The sequence below is a fragment of the Rhipicephalus microplus genome, chromosome 1, assembly GCF_043290135.1.
Source record: "Rhipicephalus microplus isolate Deutch F79 chromosome 1, USDA_Rmic, whole genome shotgun sequence".
Classification (NCBI taxonomy): domain Eukaryota; kingdom Metazoa; phylum Arthropoda; class Arachnida; order Ixodida; family Ixodidae; genus Rhipicephalus; species Rhipicephalus microplus.
This window is the reverse complement of record NC_134700.1, coordinates 56,967,277-56,991,336: the sequence shown is the minus strand read 5'-3', so window position 1 is coordinate 56,991,336 and position 24,060 is coordinate 56,967,277. Positions and strand designations below refer to the sequence as shown.

Below are 24,060 nucleotides of genomic sequence, written 5' to 3'. Positions count from 1 at the left end.
ATGGCTCTAACTGTCCAATGGTTGCGATCTCTGAAATACAGCTGTCGATACACTTTGGGACGATCTGGAACAAAGCGTACTTTGTAAACCAAAGCGTATTAGGGGTGCGCGTGATTACGCATGGAACTACAAACAAATCATGCATCTTCACCTTCACTGTTCAGACACCGATATGAACCGTGCTAATATGGCAAGCAATCGGAATGAAATGACCCTAGTAACTTTGTATGACACCGAAAATATGCAAACCCTCACGATTCTGGAGCAAACCTTGGCTGAATTCATCCCTACGTCAATTACCAGCCATTTAACATGGCGCACGAACATCATTCAAAGGTAGAGTGAGCCACTGACATGTATTTTGTGCGACGCAGCGACCACTTGACCTGAGAATAATAGCGTTGCGAAGGCGAATCCCCTGTCGCATGCTCTGATCGAAGCAGACGACAAACGCGAGCAGCCGACGGCTTGGCCGACAGGCACAGCTTGTGATTGGTTGTGAAGCAATACCCTCCACATCAGCTCACTCCGTGACGTTGCCAAATTTAGCGGCAGTTTGGCAACAACCACCCCAAAGTCTGGCAACAGACTTATGCAACGCCAAATGGAACCTTGGCCTTCTGACAACGGACGATGCATTTGCGGTCCACAGGCCCTTATTAAGACTGTAATCTAATCTTGCTTTTCATGTTCCTGTACAGTTACCACATGCTTCTGCGCATTAAAGTTCCTGTTCTGCTTCGCTTAAGATGCTCCCTCTTCGCAATATTGTCTCGCTCTCCGCAATATGGTCTGTATTGTAGCATAACTCGTTCAAATGTCCACACGCACCTGCACAAGGTAACTAGGTGCACCTCACTAGATGCGCGTGCTTGTGCATTCAGAAGCTGACAAAGCCGTTCGAATGATGTTGACCAAGTGATGTTGACCTTTTCTCACGCAGTCCGGCTAACTTTCCCACCTTTCGCCCTAACACTATCCTGGTCTCCGTAGCTACTAGTGCGCGTGAATCACACTGGAGACGTGTTCCCACGCACTTTCGGGTGGTCTTCGCTGCTTTCGTCCTAATGAAATCATGGCCTTTGGGATATTCGTAGGAACCAGTGCGCGTCAGACAAAAAAGGGGCGAAAACAAAGAGGCCGGCGCAAACTCAACGGGCTGCCACGCACACAAGCTCCACCGACGCAGACTTTACTGGCATAATTACAGACCTCCGGGTTTATTGCAGGGAAGACATTTTTTGTTTTTTTTTATCGTTGTGTCTATCCCACAGCCTGACCGAAAATTTCATAAAGCCTAAAGAGAAGCGCCAAAGGGGGAAAAAGTGATCTGAAAGAAGCTGTACAAATTTCGGTGCCTGGTTCGTCGCACGGCAATGTCCGAAATATCATCTTTATTTTCACAAAGAACACATCAAATAAAAAAAGTTTGAAGTGCAACTTGCCGTGTTTATCGTAAACGCTGGCAGTGCAAGAGTACAACAGTCATACGCAGAGATTTCGTCAACCGTATCGCGGCAAGACAGCGTGTTGAAATCCGTTCCGTTGGTTTCGGATAGCACCGGTGCATAGGCACGTGCTTTTTGAGACAGAGAGGAAGTCGCGCCTTCTGCTTCGCATTCATATGTAAACAAGAGAGGAGAATTTGCCTAGTCAATATGGCCGACTTCCGGCTTCATCGCGGCTTCAAAACGAGTGATTCGCTCGCAGGATTTCAAGCTGGACGGTGATGCCCTCGCGATCTCCGACGCCAGCGTAGCTCCCGCCGACTGGTTCGCCCTCCGCGGTCTCCTGACGCCGTGCAGCTCTCGCATTGTGGCGCCCCGCCCTTGGACTGCTTCGACCGGATCCCCACTTTCCTATCTACTTTTTTCCGCTGCTTGCCTGTCTACTTATTCATCTATTTTCCTTCTATTCTTTTTATCCCTCCTTCCCCCCACCCCTATAAGGCACTGCGCCGTGTCGCCTGAAGGCAGACAGAAATTAGGTGCCTTTTTTCTCTTCCTTCTAACCACTACCACCAAAACGAGTGACGTCAGGGCCTCTTCTTACCTTTTTCTTCCTCCGTGTGGCCCAGTGATAATGGCCACCATGATGTCATTTCCTCCACGCTTTTCACGTAGCGCGCCGGCTGGGCATGCTTTCTCATATTTTTCCTTCCTCTGTGGGTACAGCCATAGGAATTCATTCATTCATCCATCAATTCATCCCGATCTCGGGGATATATCCGGTTTCTGCTCGTTCCGAGTCGTTCGCCTGTCATTGGTGTAGTGTGCATGGAGGAAGGAAAAGTTATATCTACTCCATGGTGGTGTATGATGGTGTATGTATGAGCTGTGAGTGTGCGCGAGCGCCTGTGGTGAATATTTTGCATGCTTGCAACGATGAAGCTTTGCCGGCTGCACTCTGCAGCTTCCAAAGAGTCGAACACTGTGCAGTGCGAAATGCGGCCCAAGCGTTTTCATCACGCGTTAGTTGCGGTCCACGACGTTGTGTCTTGTGTGCGGCCGTGGACGGGCACGTTGGGATGGGCAGCGAGCCTGCACCTATGCACTGGCTGCTTCAAGTGCGGAGAATTGATGCGATTCAAATGTGGATAAACTTTGCAATGAGAGTTGGCTAAGTATGTGCGCGTCGCAAACCAAATGTGCGTGCGTGTGTGAACACGTCTTGCGACCTGCCTCGTGTTCGTACCGCGTTGAAACGGAAAAGTTATAGAAAAAGGAAGTCGTATTCGGAAATCAAACAGTCGGTAGCGTAGTGTAAAGCACTACCCTCTTTTTAAGCAGTCGCGAGGTACGAGTTGATTGCAAAGACGTCATGTACCCGGAGAAAGTTCGTGCAAGTTCAAAAACCTCAACTAAATGCTTCGTGGCTGCCAAACAAAGAGGTGAAAAACACCCATGTTCTCAAGGGTGATAATCCGCTTCGGCATTAATGTAGCGCGACGAAACATGGTTTTTTGGGGCGTGTCACTGACTGGTAGAAACGCTTTGTTTCTGCCAACTACGATATTGACGTCCTCTTGACACCGCTAAGGAGAGAGCTTGAACAACGTCCTCGTAGTCGCTGTACGTAGAGAGCTCGCGTTAAATAGCGGCCTGCAAAAAAGTGTGCCTGCTACATTTGATGATTTTGACTGCAAAGCGTATTTAGAAAAAGAAAGTAATAGAAAGGCTGGAGTGGTCAAGATATATTGCGATGGTTTGTTGTGAAATGCGCACGTCAGCCCTATAATCTCAGCTGCGAATTGTCTTGCTAATTGTCTGCTGTAATTATTGAACCAATCGGAAGCAGATACAGCAGCAGTTCTTATCAGGACTGTGTCAGTTCACCTGCCTAGCTGATTCCACCGTGACATTTACACCAGCTCAACGCCTGTACATACAGTGCGGCACTGCTCACGAGAATGCGAGGGATGCTTTCAACCTGACCTACACAAAGCTTTGGAAAATGCACCAAGCTGCACATCAAAGTACTAAAGAGCAGTGATTCATTTTTAGCTGAAAAAGAAAGTGCAGGCTAACTGGAAAGACCTGTCATTTTGTCTTTTTCTTTCTTTTTTTATACTCATCAACAAGGAACTCGCTCGTCAGCTGTGTATTGCAACCAGCATTTGCCACTGCCTTCATTTTAACACCTGTCAGATTTGCCTGCAGCATTGTCAGACCCACACTGTCTCGCCTTTTGCAGACATGGCTTCGTTTGTAGTCGAGATGACGGGACCTCCTCAAGAACCTATGGACTCCTGAGGATCCCCCCTGAAAGACTATGAGGTGATGAAATTGACAAATTTTATTTAATCTAAGCTATGCAGTTGCAAAGGTAGTCCTGTCAACTCATTCAAAGTAGTTGCCTTGAATGAGAGCATTTTTGTGCATTGTCTGTGCCTGATGACCTGCTATGCATTCGAAAATGGAAGGGTGCCATAAAAAGCGATTGCCTTGAATGAGAGCATTTTTGTGCATTGTCTGTGCCTGATGACCTGCTATGCATTTGAAAATGGAATGGTGCTATAAAAGTTTGTAGTAGATAGCTACTTTGCATGATGGCCACTATAGGGCTTTGCCACAATAATTCCATGAACAAATTCAAGGATGCACTTTATAAACGGGTCAAATAATTCACATTACTTTGCTGTCTAGCAGTGGTACTTTGACACAATAACTTCCAAAGCGATGCTTTGTGCGGTATTTCACAAGGCTAGTGCTGGACGCTTTTCATTGTTTCACTTGCGTTGAGATGGCCGACCAAAAACATCATCGGCTGTAGTGGGCTGTGTGCACGGGGCCTATTTATTGTGTGACATTTCACGAAAAAGATTGCCTAAGAACACAGCCCCAGGAGGCATGTGACCCATAGGAGGGAAACTTCCCCATGGGACCCCGTTCGTCTTATGATGCACATTAGAGGTTGGCACAGGAGTCGTGTAGAGTGAAAGCTGAAGGCCTGGCCCGGGCTCGGCTAGGCTAACCTCTTCTCCTCTCGAACTAAATTGGGCTACATTGTTTTTTGTTGGGCAGGCGCTGCCAGGTGCAAAGCCCTAATCAAGCCCAAAGTATAAACGTTGTGCCGCAACTGTTTTCCACCACGTAGCGCCGCGACTGCTCCATTCTCGGTTCTCCTTTTCCTTGACCACCTTAAACGCAAGAGGTTAAGTCATAAGATGAACTTTGTGATTTATCCATACATGGGGTAATCCCTTCTTCTGAATCCAAGGTAGCAAACTTCTGAGAGAACAAACAGTCTAAATATTCCAGTTTGCCTTGCTAAAAATATTGGCTATTCCGGCTTCCAGTCAGGGTGTCTACCAACCTGGAAAAGTCAGACAATTCAGACCGTTTTGGAAAAGTCGGGAAACTTCTGAAAAATCCGGCCTGTTCATTGAAACTGACTGTAGCCTGTGCGACTGTCATAAAAATAAGCATTGCAATAGATCAAAGTTTAAAAAGCCACTCTTTCGGCTTCAACTACAGTGAGCAGCAAAAAGTTGTGTGAAAAAAAAAAAGCAATGTGCAACTGTTGCTTCTTAGTGAAAAGGTGAAAGGGTACAATCACCAAAAGAAGGCAAAGTTTACTGACATTATGGCACCCGCTATGGGAGCGTTGTAAAAAAACTTGGGCTAGTTGGTACCACATCTAAAAAAATTAGAGCGCAAACGTATGACACAATCACACACACTCACAAACCCAGGCATCAAACATGCACAGCACTCGCTTCCAACTGATTTATTCATAGCTCGAAGGCTTGAATATATACATGGGGCACATGCGTGCGTTAACACCAAAGAAGGCCAACAGCATACATTATCAGGACATACAGGAGCCTTGTTTACAAAAATAGCCATAAGAAAGGCACAGTGTCACACTACAGCTTTTTAATTTTGGACCATCGCCTGTATATTTGTTGTTCTTATAAGTTTTATTTTTAAAAACAATAAAGTGAAAATGAAATGAAGTACGCCTAAGTACGTAACGTAAGCACCGAAAGTACATTGTCGGAAGCCACCCATCACCTTCGTTCAGCATATGTGCAGTTGTCTACGTGTGCTGGTATTTCAGGTGCAGGCATAATGCGAGCTTTCCTTTGGCCAGAACACGCACACTTGACTAGTCAGTTTGGCGGCCTGTAGAATCCACATGTTTAGCGAGGGCATATGAGGTCACGTAGGATCCTGACACCACGTACTTTTTTTTTTTTCGTAGCGAGAAACATAAACCTTTTGTAGATGGTTGATTCTGGGTGATAATGAATGAGGAGGGGTTTTCAACTCTTTGCTTGAAATCAGTGGTCTCACCGATGTACTGGTTGTTGCAATTGTGGCAGCCTGAAGCAAAAAAGACATTGGAAATTTTTTGCTTGGAAACTTGTCCTTCACATTGTCTAAAGCATTCTCTAGCTTTCATATTCGTACATACACTATGTTGATCTCTGTTGCTTTTACATATCACGAAGCATATCTGGCTTTCGAACCACAACATAATTCACGTTAAATTTGTGCATGTTTGTCTTGACCATGATTTGGCTTGGCTTGAAGGCCTTTTGGTTCGGATAGGACTGCCATTAGCAGAGGCTTGCTGGGCTATGTCATGCCTTTTATTATTATGATCATTACTATCATCATTATTATTGGTGATGCAATGGCAAACGTCCTCAGCTATACGCAACTTAATCTAAATTTCTCATTTCAGCTTCTTGAGGTGGTATTGCAGTCAAACCCCTTTATAAGAGACACTGATATAAGAGCCAAATGGATGTAAAAGACACCAGTGTGCCTACAGTAAAGTATGAGTTGATATGAAAAATGCAGACATGGTGCCATGCTAATAAAAGACATATCATATAAAAGACAAGAATTGCTGCCCAGAGCATGCCTCATATAAAGAGGTTCAACTGTGTTAAATCTGTGATTACTTTTTAGCCTTATATTCATAGAAGAGTACACAAGCGAAGGTAACCCACCGGCATATGTGATAAATCTATGAAATCGAGAGAGTTGTTGCCCCCTGACAGATTCCTTCTTGCCAGCACATGTTCAAACGTCATCGCTTTAAACGCTACCCCTAGCTTTCATTGCAGCCATCTTAGGGCTTTGTCGAACTCCAAGGGTCAGAGCCCAGAGAAAGAAAACATCAACATGCATGTGCTCATTGTGGAAAAGAAAAGAATGAATGAAAGAAAAAAAAAATTATGCAGTAACGCTCCATTCTTGCAAAATTGTTAGTCATTCTTCAATGCAAGGTGCACAGAATACGTAAGTAGTAGTGTTTTTTTTTTCCTGAAAGGTATGTACAGAAGGTGTGCAATTTATATGGGGATGCAAATCCATAGTAAATACAGCGATCCATGTTGCATCAGATCCAATCCAATCTACATTCTAAATAGTTAAGTCAGTAAATACAGGTCAATCTAGTACAATCCACATCTTAAACGTCCTGGGCTGTAACCATTGTAATGAACTAGAATATACTCCAGTCGCGGAACTGACCGGGCTCCGGCATCCTCCTTTTACACAGATGTTATGGGATGGTGCCACTTCTACGTTTTCTAGCAGCTTCAGCTGCATTGTAGGACTGTCGTGGGTGCCTTTAAACTTATAGCTGCAATAATTTTAACTCGCATGTTTGCTTTCTAGTTCTTCCGAACATTCAATAGCCAACTTGCTTACTCTTTCACTCCGAGGTTTCATTTTGGCCAGATGTACACATATTTTAATGTTTACCGCACGAGCTCAGAACATTTCGAGTACTTGTGGTACATTTATTTACTTATCTTACAGGAGTGCCTGAGTTTTTTTTATCATTTGAGGCTCTGTTACCACTGCACAGAGCTTTCCAAGCAGCAGACGTAAGGTTCATGGAATTTGCTTGAAATCATCATGGAAAACCTGGAAAAGTGAGGGAATCTAAAAAAAAAAAAACAAATTGGTAGAAGCGCTGCCACTGCAAGCAACGAACCAACCTTCAGTCGGGCAGGATATGAGATGCGGGAGCACCGCACTTCACATAAGCTTGAATCACTTGACAGCTTTTTTTACCCTATATATGTAATCATTGCATATAGTGAGTGTCATGTGCTGTTTGCTCATGTTTCATGTTGATATGTTGAATAAAATTCCAAAATATCGCAAAATGACGTCTTGGCTCAACAGCAAACCTTCATAATGTCAGACTGGACCAGGCCCAAGCTTTTGTTTGTGCGCATCGGACTGGATAGGCTTCCAGCCCTCTGGGGTCAGGCTCGGGCAGGCCTTCGACGCAGTCAGTGGCCCCGGACCGGGCTCTAAAGTTAGCCCTGTGTACAAATCTGGTACACACTTCCCACATTATTTAATATTGAGAATAACTCTGCACTGTTTCGTTAAAGTATTCAACCTAGATGCCGCTGTAATGCACCAATGTTGTTGAAGCATGCCCTTGCGGTTAGCTTCTTCAACACTTGACAAAAATTTAGCACATACTGTCTCCTTGTCGACAATGTGAAGTACCTGTGAAGTCGGTTTAGAATAATACAACTTAATATGAAAATCCCAAAGCACGACCAGCATTCCAACCTGTCGCATAACACCTCCGTCTGTGCTTATACAAAGAAAATATTAATGAGATCTAACAGACAATCATGCTCAGGAAAGTATAGGAGATGTTATTAGAAGTAATTGTAATGTAAATATGAAGAAAGATTGATTGATAGGTGGGGTTTAATGTCCCAAAACCACTATATGAGAGACGCCTTACTACAAGCCTATGGAAACTTAGACAATCTGGAGTTCTTTAATGTGCACCCAAATCTGAGCACACGGGCCTACAGCATTTTCGCCTCGTTTGAAAATTTAGCCGCCGCAGTTGGGATTCGATCCTGCGACCTGCAGGTCAGCAGCCAGGTGAAAAAAGAAAAGTGGACGAAAAGATAACTTGCTGGTGGGCAGAGACCGAACCTGCGACCTTCGAATATTGCGTGCAATGCTCTACCAACAGAGCTACCATGGAGTGGTAGCTCAGTTGATCTTTTTGTCCGCTTTTCTTTCTTTACATTTACTTAACAAGTACTTCTAATAACATTCCCTATACTTTTCTCGGCAGGATTGTATGTAAGATATTACTGATAATGTGTTTAACAAAGAAAAATAAGCCCTTAAACGTAAACTTCTTTTCTTCATTCATAGCAAGGGTCTTGTTCAACAAGACTTTGGGCCTTCAGGTAAAGGGATTATTGGTCAGCTGCCAGCTTGTAATATGATCACATGCTACGCGACACCGAACAGGGAGTAAAAGAGTGTTTCACACTTGTCATCATGGCCACTGGCGGCGCTGACTGACACTTCCACGTTTAATGCTCTTTATATAGTACTCCATAAAGTGGACGGAGAGATGTTCGTAGTGGGAGCTTAGTTGGTAGGTCGTCTGATGCATTATTCGAAGGTTGCAGGTTCATTCCCTGGCCATGGCAAGTTATCTTTTCGTCCACTTTTCTTTCTTCACATTTCCTTATCAATTACTTTTAATAACATTCCCTATACTTTGCACAGCATGATTGTCTGTTAGATCTTATTAATAATGTGCCTATAAAAAAAATGAGCCCTTAAATTTACACTTCTTTCATTTTAATGTAAAGAAAAGTGTGTTTTGTGAAAAACAACCCTAAAAGACAGTCTTTTTTTGGCATACCTGTATAAGCTCTTTTTGTTCACTTTCTTTTTTTTTTTTAGAACTCACTCCCCTCAGTTAGGCCATTGGCTCTGAGGGTACAGTAAGTAAATAAATAAAAAAGTAAATAAACAAAGGTGTATTTCCTTGTATATAAACATTTTGCTCAAACAAGAATGAGACAGAAAAAAAAAGATTGATTGTAGGAACTTGCTTGAAAAGTCATCTCCCAAGTGAGGACAAAATTGTGCTTAAGTGTGTGCTTGCCTCGATCAACATGCAGTGAATCTTAGCTTTGCTGGGACAGGTCTTCCAATGAAGATCTCTACTCTTAACTTCCACTCTTGGTTGCTGTATTGTTCACAATAATGTGATAGCGTCGCTTGCTTATTTTCAAGAATTTCATACTGGATACTAGAATTCATGCAGAAAATATCTTATTTTCTTGGCAGCCCGCAAACTAAGCGAAGTGCGTGAAATCTTACTTTGTAATTAGGCGGCAGTACTTCAGCTTCTCCAAATGTCTTATGAGGTTGCTTGCTACAATCACTGGGGGTAACAATATTTAAAAACCTGTATCTAAGGTTGTGTTCTTGCATATCCAATAGGGTTTTTGCAAAATGAATGAATGAATCAACAAACTTTATTTGCATTCTGGCAGTTTCCATAAAACGCTATCTAGTGAGGCTAGTCTAGCTGTCCTTTTCAAGGAATTAGAGGGTGTTCAATGGGATATAATAGGGCTCTACGTAGTTGGGAGGACACATGAGGCTTATACAGTGCTAAAGAACGGACACGTCCTATGCTACTGTGAATTATTTGACAGAAAGGAACTAGGGGTGAGGTTTTTTATATACAAGAATATCGCTCACAACATAGAGAAATACTATAGCATCAATGAGAGGGTGGCAAGTATCATAATTAAGTGTAACAAAAAGTACAAGATAAAGATAGCGCATGCCTAAGCGCCTACATCGAGCCCTGATGACCATTTGGTTGAACGCTTCTATAAAGGCGTAGAGTCAGCCATTAAGAAGTCACAGTATACTATTCTGATGGGCGACATTAATGCCAAAGTTGGCAAGAAACAGGCCGGAGACCATGCTGTGGAGGAATATCACAGCGGCTGTAGAAATGCCAGAGGGGAATTATTCGTAGAGTTCAAAGAACATAATAATTTACGGATTTTGAATACTTTCTTCGGAAAACAGACTCACCATAAGTGGATGTGGCGAAGTCCTAATGGGGAAACTAAATATGAAATAGGCTTCATTCTGTGTGCACACCCAGGCATTATACAAGATGTAGAAGTAGTTGACAAGATTTGATGCAGTGACCATAGAATGGTAAGAGCTCGCATTCCTTTAGCTTTATAAAAGCAAAAAAAAAAAAAAAACTGATGCGCTAGAAGCCAGCTAATAAACTAGCGGTGAAAGCGAAAGTACAATACTTAAGAGTTTTGCTTCAGAATGGATTCGAGGCACTAAACGAGGCAACTGAGGTTAGTGTTGACACAACGAACGATAATCTGACTGGTATTATGAAAGAGTGTGCAATGGAAGTTGGAGGGACGGTCACTAGACAGAACCCTGGCAAACTATCTCAGGAGACGAGAGATCTTATTAAGGAACCATGAATGCCTTTAATGCAACCAACGAAATAGAAGTAGTGGAGCTTTCAAACTTAATATGCGTAAGGTAGCCGACGTCAGAACGTTCAATATGAAGAGAATTGAGCAGGCTGTAAAAAGCGGCAGAAGCCTGAAAGCTGTGAAGGCAAGCTTGTGCATATGCAAAAATCGGATTTATGCATTAAAGGGGAACTCCGTTGTTTTTTCGATATTCACTGATTTCAATAAAACCTTGAGCTCCTGTGTTTTTTTGATATTCACTGATTTCAATAAAACCTTGGGCATGTGTTCTTGTCGGTATCGTGATGATATGTGCCAAATTTTACAACCATAAGTCATTTAGTTAAAAAAAAAAACAAATTTAAAAATTGGTAGCAGATTACGGATTCACACTTGTTAACGCGGGCCACCCTTTGTATGTTATGTAAAGGCCTACTCTTTTTCAAAAACCTCGCTTTCCTAGCAGAGCGCTTCCTTTTACGAGGTGACAACGCGAGCGCATTTCAGTTTTGTCAATTGCATACAGCGTGTTAGTCGTTGTTGCTGTCGGATCTTACAATATTGAGCAACGAGCAAATCGATTTGGGGCATGTCAGATGCGTCACGTGCTAGCGAGTCGAAATAAAAAGGCGATGCTTCCGCGCTCAGATAGTAGCTGCAATCGTCGCTGAACTTGTCACTGGTAAGTTGAGGCGAGCTGGCACAGCTTGATTCTGTGTCGGATGACATCGCCAACTTGCTTTTCACGCATCGGAAGAGGCACGTGAGCTATGTTCACGCCCTGGCCAGCCGTGGCGGGCTGTAGCAGATCTCATGACGTCATCGGTGACAGATTCTCGTGACATCATCTCATACCCATCATGGAGGACGGAGCAGCTCCCTGTTTTGGTTTTAACTCGTCGTTTATTGCTTAATTAAAGTTATTGAATAGTGCCCGGGCAAATTCAACCACCCTAGCTTTTGCAGGATTGTCAATACTATGTGAAAACAGCCCTGCTGCAGTGGTCTAGTGGCTAAGGTGCTCAGCTAATGACCCACAGGTCGCGGGATCGAATTCCCGCTGTGGCGGCTGCATTTTCGATGGAGGCGAGAAATAAGGAAAGCCCCTAGGAGGAATGCAAAGAGTCAAAGCCACTGGTGAGGATAACAACAGACCTCCTAAAAGATGGTGGACAAATTGTGTTAGAAAAACTGGCCACCTTATATACGAAGTGTCTCTTGATGGGAAGGGTACCAGAATCTTGGAAGAACGCCAAAATCATCTTAATCCGTAAGAAAAAAGGCGTCAAGGACTTGAAAAATTACAGGCCGATCAGCTTACTGTTCATTCTCTATAAACTATTTAGAAAAATAATAGGTAATTGAATTGAAGCGACATAAGAGTTCAATCAACCAAAGGACCAAGCAGGATTTTGTACAGGCTACTCCACAACACATCATATTTATACTATCAATCAGGTAATAGAGAAATGTGCGGAATACAACCAATTACTGTACACATAGCCTTCATAGATTACAAGAAGGCATATGGCTCAGTTGAGACATAAGCAAAGATGCAGGCACTGTGAAATCAGGGCATCGCAGTACCTTACATAAACATACTAAAGTTCTTGGTAGTTCTTCGTCGATCACGTAGATCTTCGGCGCTGACCGGCAGCAATGATGAACTCAAATGCAGACAGCAGTGGGGGTTGAATGGACTACTTCGTTTATGAGGACAGAAAATAATATATACAACAGAGCTTAAAATATACAAAGATAAACACAGGAAGAACGTACAGTCTCACTCTTCTACCTATACATAAAGTTAGAGCCCAGACTATTCTGAATCATATTGGTCTCTAGCCTCACTGGTCTACCAGCGTCCTGATTGCAGCCCAGGCTAGATCTACGTACATGGTACGGAGCCTCACTGATCTGTAAGCACCGTTGATTTCAGCCCAGACTGCCCAGATGCAATCGTGCACGTCAATATCAGGTGCCAAAAACAATAAAAATTGGACGTGGCCGTATTTTAGCCTGCCATTCACCGCGGCAGCCAATTAGAGCCAAAATATTCGTAGGCCACAACCCACTGGGCAGGGCCAAGATGGAAAGCCAAACTAACAAGGAAAACAATGACTTTCCTTCTTCCTCATCTACCAGTGGTCGCAAAGAGTGCCATAGAGGATGTCACATGTGCGCGATTTATTGCTCGCACATTATTCCGCTCTTCAACGATATAGTTAGCCAGCAAATGGGACGAGACAACGCGAAAGGGGGTGATGCCTCTGCAGCGTGCACCGTCGCTGGCAGATGCCCTCCAACAGCTCCCCCTGTGCTTCGGACCCAGGGTGGTCTGTCTCTTGACAGGACGCGGTGTCTTTGCGGAGCTTAAAAACAAGACCGCCGTGGCTGTGGACCTGAGGCTGGCTGTGGCCTAGACCCCACGCCAGAGGGGGTGGGTGGCACGCGACTGCCCGCGTGGTGCCATCGCATGCAGCGGATACAACTTCCCGTGTTACACAGAAACGCAGCGGGAGGTCCACGACAACGGCTTCTTCCTCGAAATCTGACCCCTCTTGGCATTCCGCGACCTCGCGGTTCCTATCTTGGCGCGAAACCGCTCCCGCCTTGAGCACACGACGCAGAAAAAAAGCCGAGCAGCTGCCGTCTGAAAGCGAAATGACACTGCCCTCTTTCCCAAAAAAGGGAATACGCTGGCCCCTTTAGGGTGAAAAGCCATATGCGGCCTTACAAACATACTGGAAAAAGTCTACAGTGGATACACAGCCACCATTGTTCTCTCTAAAGAAAGCGACCGAATCCCAATAAAGAAGGGTGTAAGGCAGGGAGACACAATCTCACCAATGCTATTCAACGCGTGTTGTACACGAGGTTTTCAGGACTCAATTTGGGAAGAGTTAGGAATAAGAGTGAATGGAGAGTATCTGAGTAACCTGCGATTCGCTGATGATATTGCCTTTATTAGTAACTCACGAGATGAATTGCAGCTCATCATTATTGAACTGGACACGAAAAGGAAGCTCAAACACCATTGTTGCTTGTTTTTTCCAATGTAATGTTGACCTTGTTGCCACAGTAACATATTTGGTGCCGCACACCTGGCTTGCCAGAATATGAGCGGGAGCTACTGTGTTGAAGCGAGCCATTTTCTTCTGTTTTTTACAACAGTTCGTGTCACTTCCTCCTCTAATTCTGAAAAAAGAATTTTTGCGAAGATGAGGGCAGTGAAGTATTTTTGAACCTTTGCGAGTTGTTTGGTGAGCCGCCTGATGAACTACATGGGTGCATTGCACCCCCTCAACAACATAAAGAGCGTACCGCACGTACGCTCTTTAAGGAGGCAGCTCTCAAACTCTGAAAAAGCAAGAAGAGGGAAGGGAGACAGAAGCCTTTTGTACGGACATTTGATCCAGGCAAGCCAAATATCCAGAGGTGAAATAGTAGCCAGCGTCTCTGCCGTACTTTGTAATCACAGTGATCTTTTTTGTGGCTGCCACATCTGTTTGGGGTTCAATGGAAAAGCACAGAAGAGATTAATAAAACACATCAGCAACCTCAATTTTGTTCCCATGCCACAATTGCTCCTAACACTACATTTCTGCAATCACAGGCTCTAGCCCCCTGTCGTCATTTCCGGCAGTAATAGTTTTGGCGAGCGCTACTACGTAGTGATTTGGTCAATAGTGGGGCAGTGATTTCACGTGATTAAAACGGCTAAATCATTTGATATGGGCGTTTACGCCAGTGGTAAAATTATCCCCAGCCATCGCTCTTACCTAAACACACAAAAAAGGTAGGTGGTTCATGTTGGACCTCTGAGCCTTTCTGCTGCGGCACGGCTCACATCAAGCAAAAAAACACGTCTTGCCAGATGAAAGGCATTAATGGAACTCAAGAAAAAAGAAAAAGACAGGGGTGAGCCGGCGCTGCCACAAGGCCAAGCTTCAGCTCGTGAGGAGGCTCAATAATGATGATGACTGCTCTTCTGCTGCGAGGGATGAATAAAGGAAGTCACAACAGTCTCCCGCCCCGACAGATGACGCTAGGTGGCTTCCAATGGGTACAGAAGCTGCACAGGACGCTTCACCAAAAGTGCTGCCGGGCAAGCGTAGAAAGCAAGTTCTTATGATGCCGTCATGTCCACCGATCAGTTGTTCTATGTGAACCAAGCTCCAAAGTTTCCTTGGACGATGTTTTTCTCCAAGTAGAACTACATTGTCTTTCTTCAATATGTGATTTCTTTTTGCTTGGTTGAATGTGTAATTCTTGAGTTCATTGAGGTACTCCTTTAACCAACGAGACCAGAAATTTTGTAAATCCTCTTCTCTCTTGCTCCAAGGTTTCTTCAGTTGATCGTTGGTCGACTCGGTTTTGATTTTGAGGCCGTAAGGTGGTAGCGTTGTCAGTCTTCTTCCAACGAGAAAATCTGCTGCAGATAGGGGGTACGGCTCATCCACATCATTGTACCCATATGTTAAAGGCCGAGAATTTATTATTGCTTCCACTCCCGTTAGTAAAGTCGACCAAGCGTCTTCTTCAAGCAAGTCTTCACAGAGTGTACGAGTCTCTCGTAAAATTTGCCCCACCAAGGAGCACTCGGGAAAGTGCTCCTTGGTGGGGCACTTTCCCGAGTGCCCTGAATCCACTGAATCTACGAGGAAGAGAAAAATGCAAGTAAATCGGGATGCTGAACTGTTCGCCAGAGCTTCTGTAGATCTTTGGACGTTTTGACAAAGGTTTGGGCATTGTCGCTGTACATGATGTGACAGAGGCCTTGACGTGATATGAATCTCTGAAGTGCACAAAGGAAATTCACCGTTGTCAAATCTTCGACAAGTTCTAAGTGAACAGCTGTTGCTACAGCACAAGTAAAAAGAGCAATGTAAGAGCGCTGGTAACGATGCCCTTTGATGTAAAGTGGACCCCCCAAAATCTACTCCACTTACAAAAAACAGAGGGGTTTGATCACAACGATCCTGGGGCATACAAGGTGAAACTTGCTCAGCTGGTTTAGACTGTAGGCCTTGGCAGATGACAAACCGTCGTATTGTTTTTTTCACCAGCTGTCGTAATTGTGGAATCCAGTATATTTCCCTGATTTAAGTCAGTGTGTCTCGTACTCCTCCGTGGAAGACTTTTTCGTGAGCATGATGGATGATTAAAGTAACGAGGTGAGAGTCTTTCGGTAGGAGGATTGGATGGCGAGAATTGTACGTGTCGTCCGTCATCTGAACTTTTCCCTGTACCCGAAGCAGCCCGTTGTTGTCGAGGGACAATCTTATTGTCCAACTGGACTTTGGGAAGGAATCGGATTCTCGTTTGCGACGCAGTTGCTTTCGTTACCAAAGTGAGCTCTGTTCTACAAGAATCAAGTCGCACTCCGCCTGTTGAATTTCTTCAGCAGACAGCTCCTCGAACCTATCGCTTTCCTTCTTCAACTTTTCAACATAACGGAAAACCCATGCTTTTACTCTTACAAGTTATTGAGGCCGCTGAATTGTTCGTTATCAATTAGCATTGGCATCGATGTGGATATTGATTTCTGGCCCCGTCTCAGCTGCCTCGAGTTTTCTGTTTTTGAGGTCAAATTTTCCGCCAAATTCAGGCCAGAATGTATGAGACATGGCAAGCCATCGGGGTCCATACCACCACAACTGTAATCTATTCAGTTTGTGTACAGTCAAGCCTCGAGTGAGCAAATCTGCAGGGTTTTCTTTTCTGGGACAAAATCGCCATCGAGAATATTCTTGCCCCGCCGCGGTGGTCTAGCGGCTAAAGTACTCGGCTGCTGACCCGCAGGTTGCAGATTTGAATCCTGGCTGCGGCGGCTGCATTTTTGATAGAGGCGGAAATGTTGTAGGCCCATGAGCTCAAATTTGGGTTCACGTTAAAGAACCCCAGGTGGTCGAAATTTCCAGAGCCCTCCACTACGGTGTCTCTCATAATCATATGATGGTTTTGGGATGTTAAACCCCACAAATCAATCAATCAATCCAAAATATTCTGTCGAATTTCTGATCTCCTGTGTCCTGTTCCGTACAAATATGTTCCAAGAAACGGGGTCCTTGTAAATCCAGCAAAGGTTAATCTGGGAATCGGACCAAAATGTTACTTCACCAATGCCCACCTCGCAGTTCTGATGATGTAGGCATATAAGAGGGCTGCAAGCAAAGCTGACATCATTTCCAGCCTCGCCAAGGTGACCGTCTTTAACGGCACAACTCTTGTCTTTGCCATTAATAGTATAGTGTGGACGGTACCACTTGAGTCGACGGTACGAAGGTAGGCTACAGCACCGTATGCTGACTCACTTGCGTCTGAAAAGATGTGCAATTCTGCCTTTTGATAAGTGCCTTTGCTGCCCGCTGCGAGGAACCTAAAAATACTGATCTCATGTAGCATGGCTACCTCCTTGCTCCTGTGAAGAGGCTTATTAGTCGTTAACGACAACAGCAAGACAGCGTGAAGAACTGTCCAGCAGAGACCGGCACAGCAGCGAACCGAAGCACGAGCCGAGAGAGCCGGGCGTTGGCGATGCTGCTCGCTGCAGGCACATCTTCTTCACAATTGTCCCCGCTGAAAAAGGAGCCATCCTGGCGACTTAAGAAGTTTCAGGCAGAGGCTCATTGTACGGTTTCAGTCAGGAATTATGGAGGATGTCACGTGCATGCCGGCGCATGTCGTCCGATCGGGAAACTGGTTCAATTAGGAAATTAACCGGAGAGGTTTTCTCCAAAACGGTGTAAGGCCCCTCGTACCGGGGGACAAGTTTCGAGGAGAGTCCCGGAGTTTGGTATGGGATGGCAAGCCACACAAGAGTTACGCAAGCCACACATAGCTGGGATCCGGAAGAAAAGTGCTCCGGTTTTCTTTCTGGCGTTGTTGCTCTTCCGAGGTGAACGCACGAGCGAGCTGGCGGTGCTCTTCGGCTTGTCGAGCAGCATCGGAGATAGGTGGACACTCTGAAGCATCAGGGCGGTAGGGAAGTAGGGTATCAATTGTATGGGAAGGCTTGCGTCCGTAAAAAAGAAAGGTGAGAATCCCGTGGTAATTTCTATTGCAGTGTTATATGCGAACCTGACGTATGGGAGAACACGGTCCCAGTTGCTATGATCAGATGCCACGTACATTGAGAGCATATCGCCCAATGTGCGGTTGAACCGTTCCTTTAGCCTGTTAGTCTGCGGGTGGTATGCTGTTGTTTTCCGATGAAGGACGTGGCATTCCGAAAGCAGAGTTTCGACGACCCCGGAGAGAAAAGCACGGCCTCTGTCACAAAGGAGCTCTCGAGGTGCATCATGTCGAAGGATAAAGCGTTGTAAAATGAAAGAGGTGACATCCTGAGCTGTAGCGCTTGGCGAAGCGGCTGTTTTGGCTTAGCGTGTCAGGTGGTCAACCGCTACTATAATCAACCGATTACCATCTGGTGTCAATGGAAGGGGGCCGTAGAGGTCAACGCGGACGCGATAAAATGGCTTGGAAGGGCATGGAAGTGGCTGCAATGCGCCAGTCGCACGTGGCGGTGTTGATTTGCTTCGCTGGCAGTCAGGACAGCACTGCACGAATTTGCGTACAAGTATGTACATGCCACGCTAGTAATAGCGATGGCGAAGGCGTTCATATATTTTGAACACCCCAGCGGGGCCGCTTTGCGGATCGTCGTAGAGAGAGGCACATACTTGCGATGGTAAAGTGCGTGGAATGACCAGTAGCCACCGGCGGCCATCGGGAGCTAGTTGCGTCGATGAAGAAGTTGATCGCGGATGGCGAAATGGAAAGTTTGACGTTGGAGGGATCGAGATACTGGAAGGTTGGGCGTGCTAGATAAATATTCGATAAGAGAGGCAATCCACGGGTCACGACGTTGTTCCGCGGCAATCGAGTCGAGATTCAGGGATGACAAGGTCTGGAGGCAAGTGTTTCCGCACGTCGGATCTGGTGGTAAAGGTGAGCGGGACAGGGCATCAGCGTCAGAGTGTTTGCGTCCGCAGCGGTATAGGACGCGAATGTCGTACTCCTGGATGCGGAGTGCCCATCGCGCAAGGGGGCCAGAAGGGTCTTTCAACGTGGAGAGCCAGCAAAGTGCGTGGTGATCAGTTACTAGATCAAACGGGCGGCCGTATAAGTACGGCCGGAACTTTCCAAGCGCCCACACTAGAGCCAAACACTCTTTTTCTGTCACGCTGTAATTAGTTTCGGCTTTCGTCAGAGCGCGGCTAGCGTAGGCTACAACATATTCTGAATAGCCGGGCTTTCGTTGAGCGAGGACAGCGCCTAGCCCGACGCTGCTGGCGTCAATGTGCACTTCTGTAGTAGCCGTCGGGTCGAAGTGGCGAAGAATAGGTGGGAGGTGAGCAGACGGCTCAGAGTAGTGAACACAGCGTCACATGCAGGGGACCAGGAGGAGAGGTTCACGTCACCGCGAAGAAGCTGGGTTAACGGTGACATGATAGATGCAAAGTTGCGAACAAAGCGCCGGAAATAGGAGCATAGGCCTACAAAACTGCGAAGTTCTTTCATGGTCGTCGGCTTGGGAAATTCCGCGACTGCTCCAAGTTTTGCTGGGTCAGGTAATAGGCCGTGCTTAGACATGATGTGGCCTAGGATGACGAGCTCGCGTGCAGCGAAGCGGCATTTTTTCAGGTTAAGCTGCAGGCTAGCGTTGGTCAGACAAGTCAAAACGTGCCTGAGGCGAAGGAGGTGCGTAGGAAAGTCATGGGAGAAAACCACGACATCGTCGAAGTAACAGAGGCACATTTTCCATTTGAGGCCACGTAGCGTATTATCCATAAGACGTTCAAACGTGGCAGTCATGTTACAAAGCCCAAAGGGCATGACATTAAATTCGTATAGTCCGTCTGGTGTAATAAATGCCGTTTTTTGGCGATCGGCTTCAGCCATTGGGACCTGCCAGTAGCCAGACTGCAAATCTAGCGACGAGACAAATTCCGCTCCATGAAGGGTGTCAGTGGCGTCATCAATGCACGGCAAAGGATAGACGTCCTTGCGGTTTATCTTATTCAAACGACGATAGTCCACACAAAGTCAGATAGATCCGTATTTCTTACGCACCAGGACGACGGGAGACGCCCAGGAACTGTGAGATGGTCGAATGACGTCTCTACGAAGCATATCTTTGACTTGATCGTTGATGACGCGGCGCTCTTCAACGGAGACACGGTATGGTCTTTGACGCAGTGGCTGGTGTAGGCCGGTGTCAACATGATGTTTGACTTGTGACGTGCGGCCCAGTTGAGGTTGCGACACATCGAAAGAACTCCTGAACTCATGCAGAAGATCTAGCAGGTCGCCATGTTCTGTGGGAGTGAGAGTATCGGCGATGGCGCTGGAAAACGTATCATTGGACGACTCCCCTACTGCCGACAGTGCTTTTGGGTGGTTGCAGTAGTCATCCGGGACATCAACCAAAGACGAAGGGTCGAGATCCTGCACGCGACCGAGACATTCCCCTGCAAGCAAAGTGACAGGTGTGGAAAGCGGATTGCTTACGAACATGTTGCTTTTTCCGGCTGCAAGGTCAATTCTTGCGAAAGGCAGCGGCAAAGCTCGACGACATTTAAAAATATCGGAAGGCATAAAAAGGACTGTGGCGTCACTGTAGGCATTGCATGAAACGGAAACAAGTGCGAAATTTCGAGGCGGAATGTCGGTATCTTCATGAACGAGCAACTTCGGCGGCTGATGAAGAGCGTCCAGTAATGGTACATCACACAAGGGTGAAAACTCAACTTCGGCGCGTGCGCAGTCTATGACGGCCTTATGGCGGGATAGGAAACCCCATTCGAGGATGACGTCATACGAACAGACAGCGAGAACAATAAACTCCACGATGTAAAGAATGCCTTCGATGGACACTCTTGCAGTGCAGGCTGCGAGAGGCGTTACTTGCTGCACACTTGGAGTGTGAAGCGAGAGTCCCGAAAGTGGCGTCGTGACTTTGCGCAATAAACCGCAGAGATTGGCGGCAATAACAGAAACAGCGGCGCCGGTGTCCACAAGGGCGAAAGTACAATAACCTTCAACAGTTACTGCAACCACGTTAGCATGAGAGGAGCGAGGGCTTAGACAGTTCGAAAACGGCGCAGTTCTTGCCTCTTGAACTGCGGTGCTTAGTTTTCCTGATCGGAGGGTCCGGGCCGGCGACGCATGGGGGAGGGCGATCGCCGACGAGGAGAGGGTGCGCGTTGCGGCTGGAAGTCAAAGTGGTCAGTTGGGGCATAGCGAGGTGACGAGACCGGCCCGTATTGGGCGAAGGGTTGGCTGCCGGGTTGCGACGACCGGCATAGTTGCCGAACCTCTGAGGTTGACGGTGGCACTAGCAGGCAACGTGTCCGAGAGTGAAGCAGGCGTAGCAAATCGGTCGGTTATCGGGCGTCCTCCAAGGATTGGCGACTGGTGCTGCTGCCTAAGGTGCAGTATAAGCAGCCGGGTGTGCGGACTCTGAGCGCGTGGTGTAGGGCGGTTGCGGAAGCCTACGCACAGCGTCTGCTTATGTTAGCGGCGCAGCTACGGGTTGCATCTCTTGCGAAAAGGTGACAGGAGGAGCCACAGGCTGCGCTGCATAGGTTAGGGGCGTGGCCACAGGCTGAACGGCTGGCAGATAGGCGACAGGAGCCCCTACCGGCTGTGCGACACCCGGGCAGTTAACACGGCTAGATAGAGGTGGCTTGTAGTGCGCAAGAAGAACAGCTTGTGCAACCTCTTCCGATATAGCAGTGCGAAGCGGGGCACGTGGACGGTCGGTGGTCTCGTGAGTAAAGGGCACTAGGGAAAGTTGGCGGGCGACTTCCTCACGGACGAATGCTCGGACTTGCTGAAGCAATGGTGAATTGTCAGGCATGGAGTCGAAACTGGACAGCGACTCACCACCAGGCTGAGGCTGCCGAGTCAGAGTGCGTTGCTTCTTCAACTCGTCATAGCTCTGACACAAGCTGACGACTTCAGAAACTGTGCTCGGATTTCTAGCCAAGAGCATTTAAAACGTGCCATCGTCGATGCCCTTCAGGATATATTTGACCTTGTCCGACTCGGGCATGGTGTCATTCGCGCGTCGACAAAGGTCAACGACATCCTCAATATAGCTGGTAAAATTTTCTCCAGTCTGCTGAGAGCGGACACGCAAGCGCTGTTCTGCCCGCTGCTTGCGGACAGCCGGCCGACTGAACACTTCGGCACATGACGTCTTGAAGACGCTCCATGTGGGAATGTTGTGTTTGTGATTGTTAAACCACAATTCTGCGACGCCAGTGAGATAAAATATGACTTAGCCCAGCTTGTGGGCTTCATCCCACTTGTTATTGGCGCTCATCAGCTCGTAGTGCTCGAGCCAGTCTTCCACGTCGGTCCCATCCGCACCGCTGAAGACCTTTGTGTCCCGTAGCCTAGGATGGCCGGGACAGTTGAACTGGGGCGACGCCGCCGATGGGTTGGCGTTGTCAGTCATGACGGGGAGTAGCGTGCGGCTTCGCAGCTCCAGGGTGTAGCAAGCGGGATAAACAGCACCCTCCACCAAATGTGAAGAGGTTTATTAGTCGTTAACGATAACGGCAAGACAGCGTAATGAACCGTTCAGCAGAGACCGGCACAGCAGCGAACCGAAGCACGAGCCGAGAGAGCCGGGCGCTGGCGATGCTGCTCGCTGCAAGCACATCTTCTTCTCACACTCCATTTTTTCCCAACAGCTGACAGCTTCATTGGCATGGTGTCAACCCAGCCGAGGTTTTCCCTCCAGAGATCTTCTAGGAAGACCTTCGCCCTTACTAGAAAGGGTGACAAAAACCCCCAAAGGGTCGTAGATCCTTGCATTGGCCTGGAGCACAAAGCGTTTGGTAATTCGATGCTCCTTCATAAACTGTATAATATCCTGGAGCCTAAATGGAAAGGTATCCGTCTGCTTGTTCCAATAAAGTCCCAGGACTTTCAGAGGTCCAGAAGGTGAGCAAAGTGATTTTTTGGAAAAAGTGATTCCTTGTACGAAGACGGCAGATACAACAGGGTCGTTGCTGGCCCATTTACGAATGTTCATCGAAGCATCTTTGAAGATTTCAATTATCGCTTTATGCATTTGAATAGCTTGTTCAATGGTGTCAGCACCAATAAGATCATCCATAAATATGGAGTCTTGCGATAGCCGGGCTGTTGAAGGAAAGCCATTTTCTTCGGACCTGAAGTGGTGCTTTAAGGTAGCTCACTGTTTTTGTTAAGCTTCTTCATCGAGTGCAAGTGCGTACGTTCGAGTGCAAGTGCGTAGTTTTCACCCAGAGCAACCCTTTCCTTCCACGGTAGTGCCACTTTATATCGATTGCTTTTCTTATTGATGCTGTTCTCAAAATTTGCCAGCACGGATTGGGCAACCGTCGTTCCTTCTTTTTCGGCCTGGATTCCGGTGCTTTCTATATCCCAAAAACGAGTCAAAAGTTTCGAGATATCTTGCTCAGTCACTCTAGATCGTAGGACTGTAATAGTGGCACCCTGTGTAACATCGGCTGCAGTAGACAATGGTCCTTGCACAGTCCATCCCAGTTTCGTTTTGACAGCTTTCAACTTTTTGAACACAGGCTTCACGGTACCAGTTACTATATTCCGATAGTAGTCCGATCCAATAAGGACCGCAATCTGTTTGTCTTCTACTCCTTGTAAGAGAGAGCTCGCGTATCCAAGTGCGTCTTGTTTATTTCTCTTATAACGTTTTCTTCTGGTACCGGAATGCATTCAGTGCATATCGTGTCCACCACTAGCGCCTCTATTGAAATCGGAAACTTCTGGTTCGCAGGGAGAATCGATACACGTCCCTTCTTCATGGTTTTCCGTATGTTATCGCCCCCGAATGCACCGATGGCTAACGTTTTCTTTTCTATTAGTTCGCATCCAAGTCTTCCATAAGCTTTGATTGTAATGAAGCTCCACTGGCTTTCGCCGTCAAAAAGGAATCAGTAGCGGCCGGATGATTTTGCACCCAACACGGTGGCTGTCAGACTCTGCAGCATTATGACTGACCTTGCCTGCTTGGACACCAGATTGACCGATGCAGATATCACCTTCTTGTCGTTTTTGATGTCGTCGGATGTGCAAAAAGATGTTGCGTGCCTTCTTGCGCCCTTGCCACATTTTAACCGGCCTCTCAAATCTTTTGCCATGTGGCCATGCTTTAGGCAACCAAAGCATCGTCCCGCTTTGATGAGCATCTCCCTTTCATTTGAGAAGTCAATATTCTTTGTATGACAGACTTCGGCAGCATTCTTTTCAGACCCGTAGAACAG

General features: G+C 46.6%; 1 protein-coding gene across 4 annotated transcripts in view; it reads left to right on the top strand.

The window, feature by feature from the left end:
* Positions 1 to 1,648: 1,648 nt before the first annotated feature.
* The window catches only part of LOC119178785 (polypeptide N-acetylgalactosaminyltransferase 11), a 225,943-nt gene continuing 203,531 nt past the window's right edge, over positions 1,649 to 24,060 (top strand). The window contains exons 1-2 of one of the 4 annotated variants that reach the window (XM_037430033.2): positions 1,649 to 2,164; positions 3,694 to 3,776. In XM_037430033.2, the coding sequence (XP_037285930.2) occupies positions 3,772 to 3,776 (5 nt within the window). In that variant the 5' untranslated portion in view covers positions 1,649 to 2,164; positions 3,694 to 3,771. Of the gene's footprint in view, positions 2,624 to 3,693; positions 3,777 to 24,060 lie in introns of all 4 variants that reach the window. The other 3 variants (XM_037430032.2, XM_037430031.2, XM_037430035.2) reach the window with 3 other exon arrangements.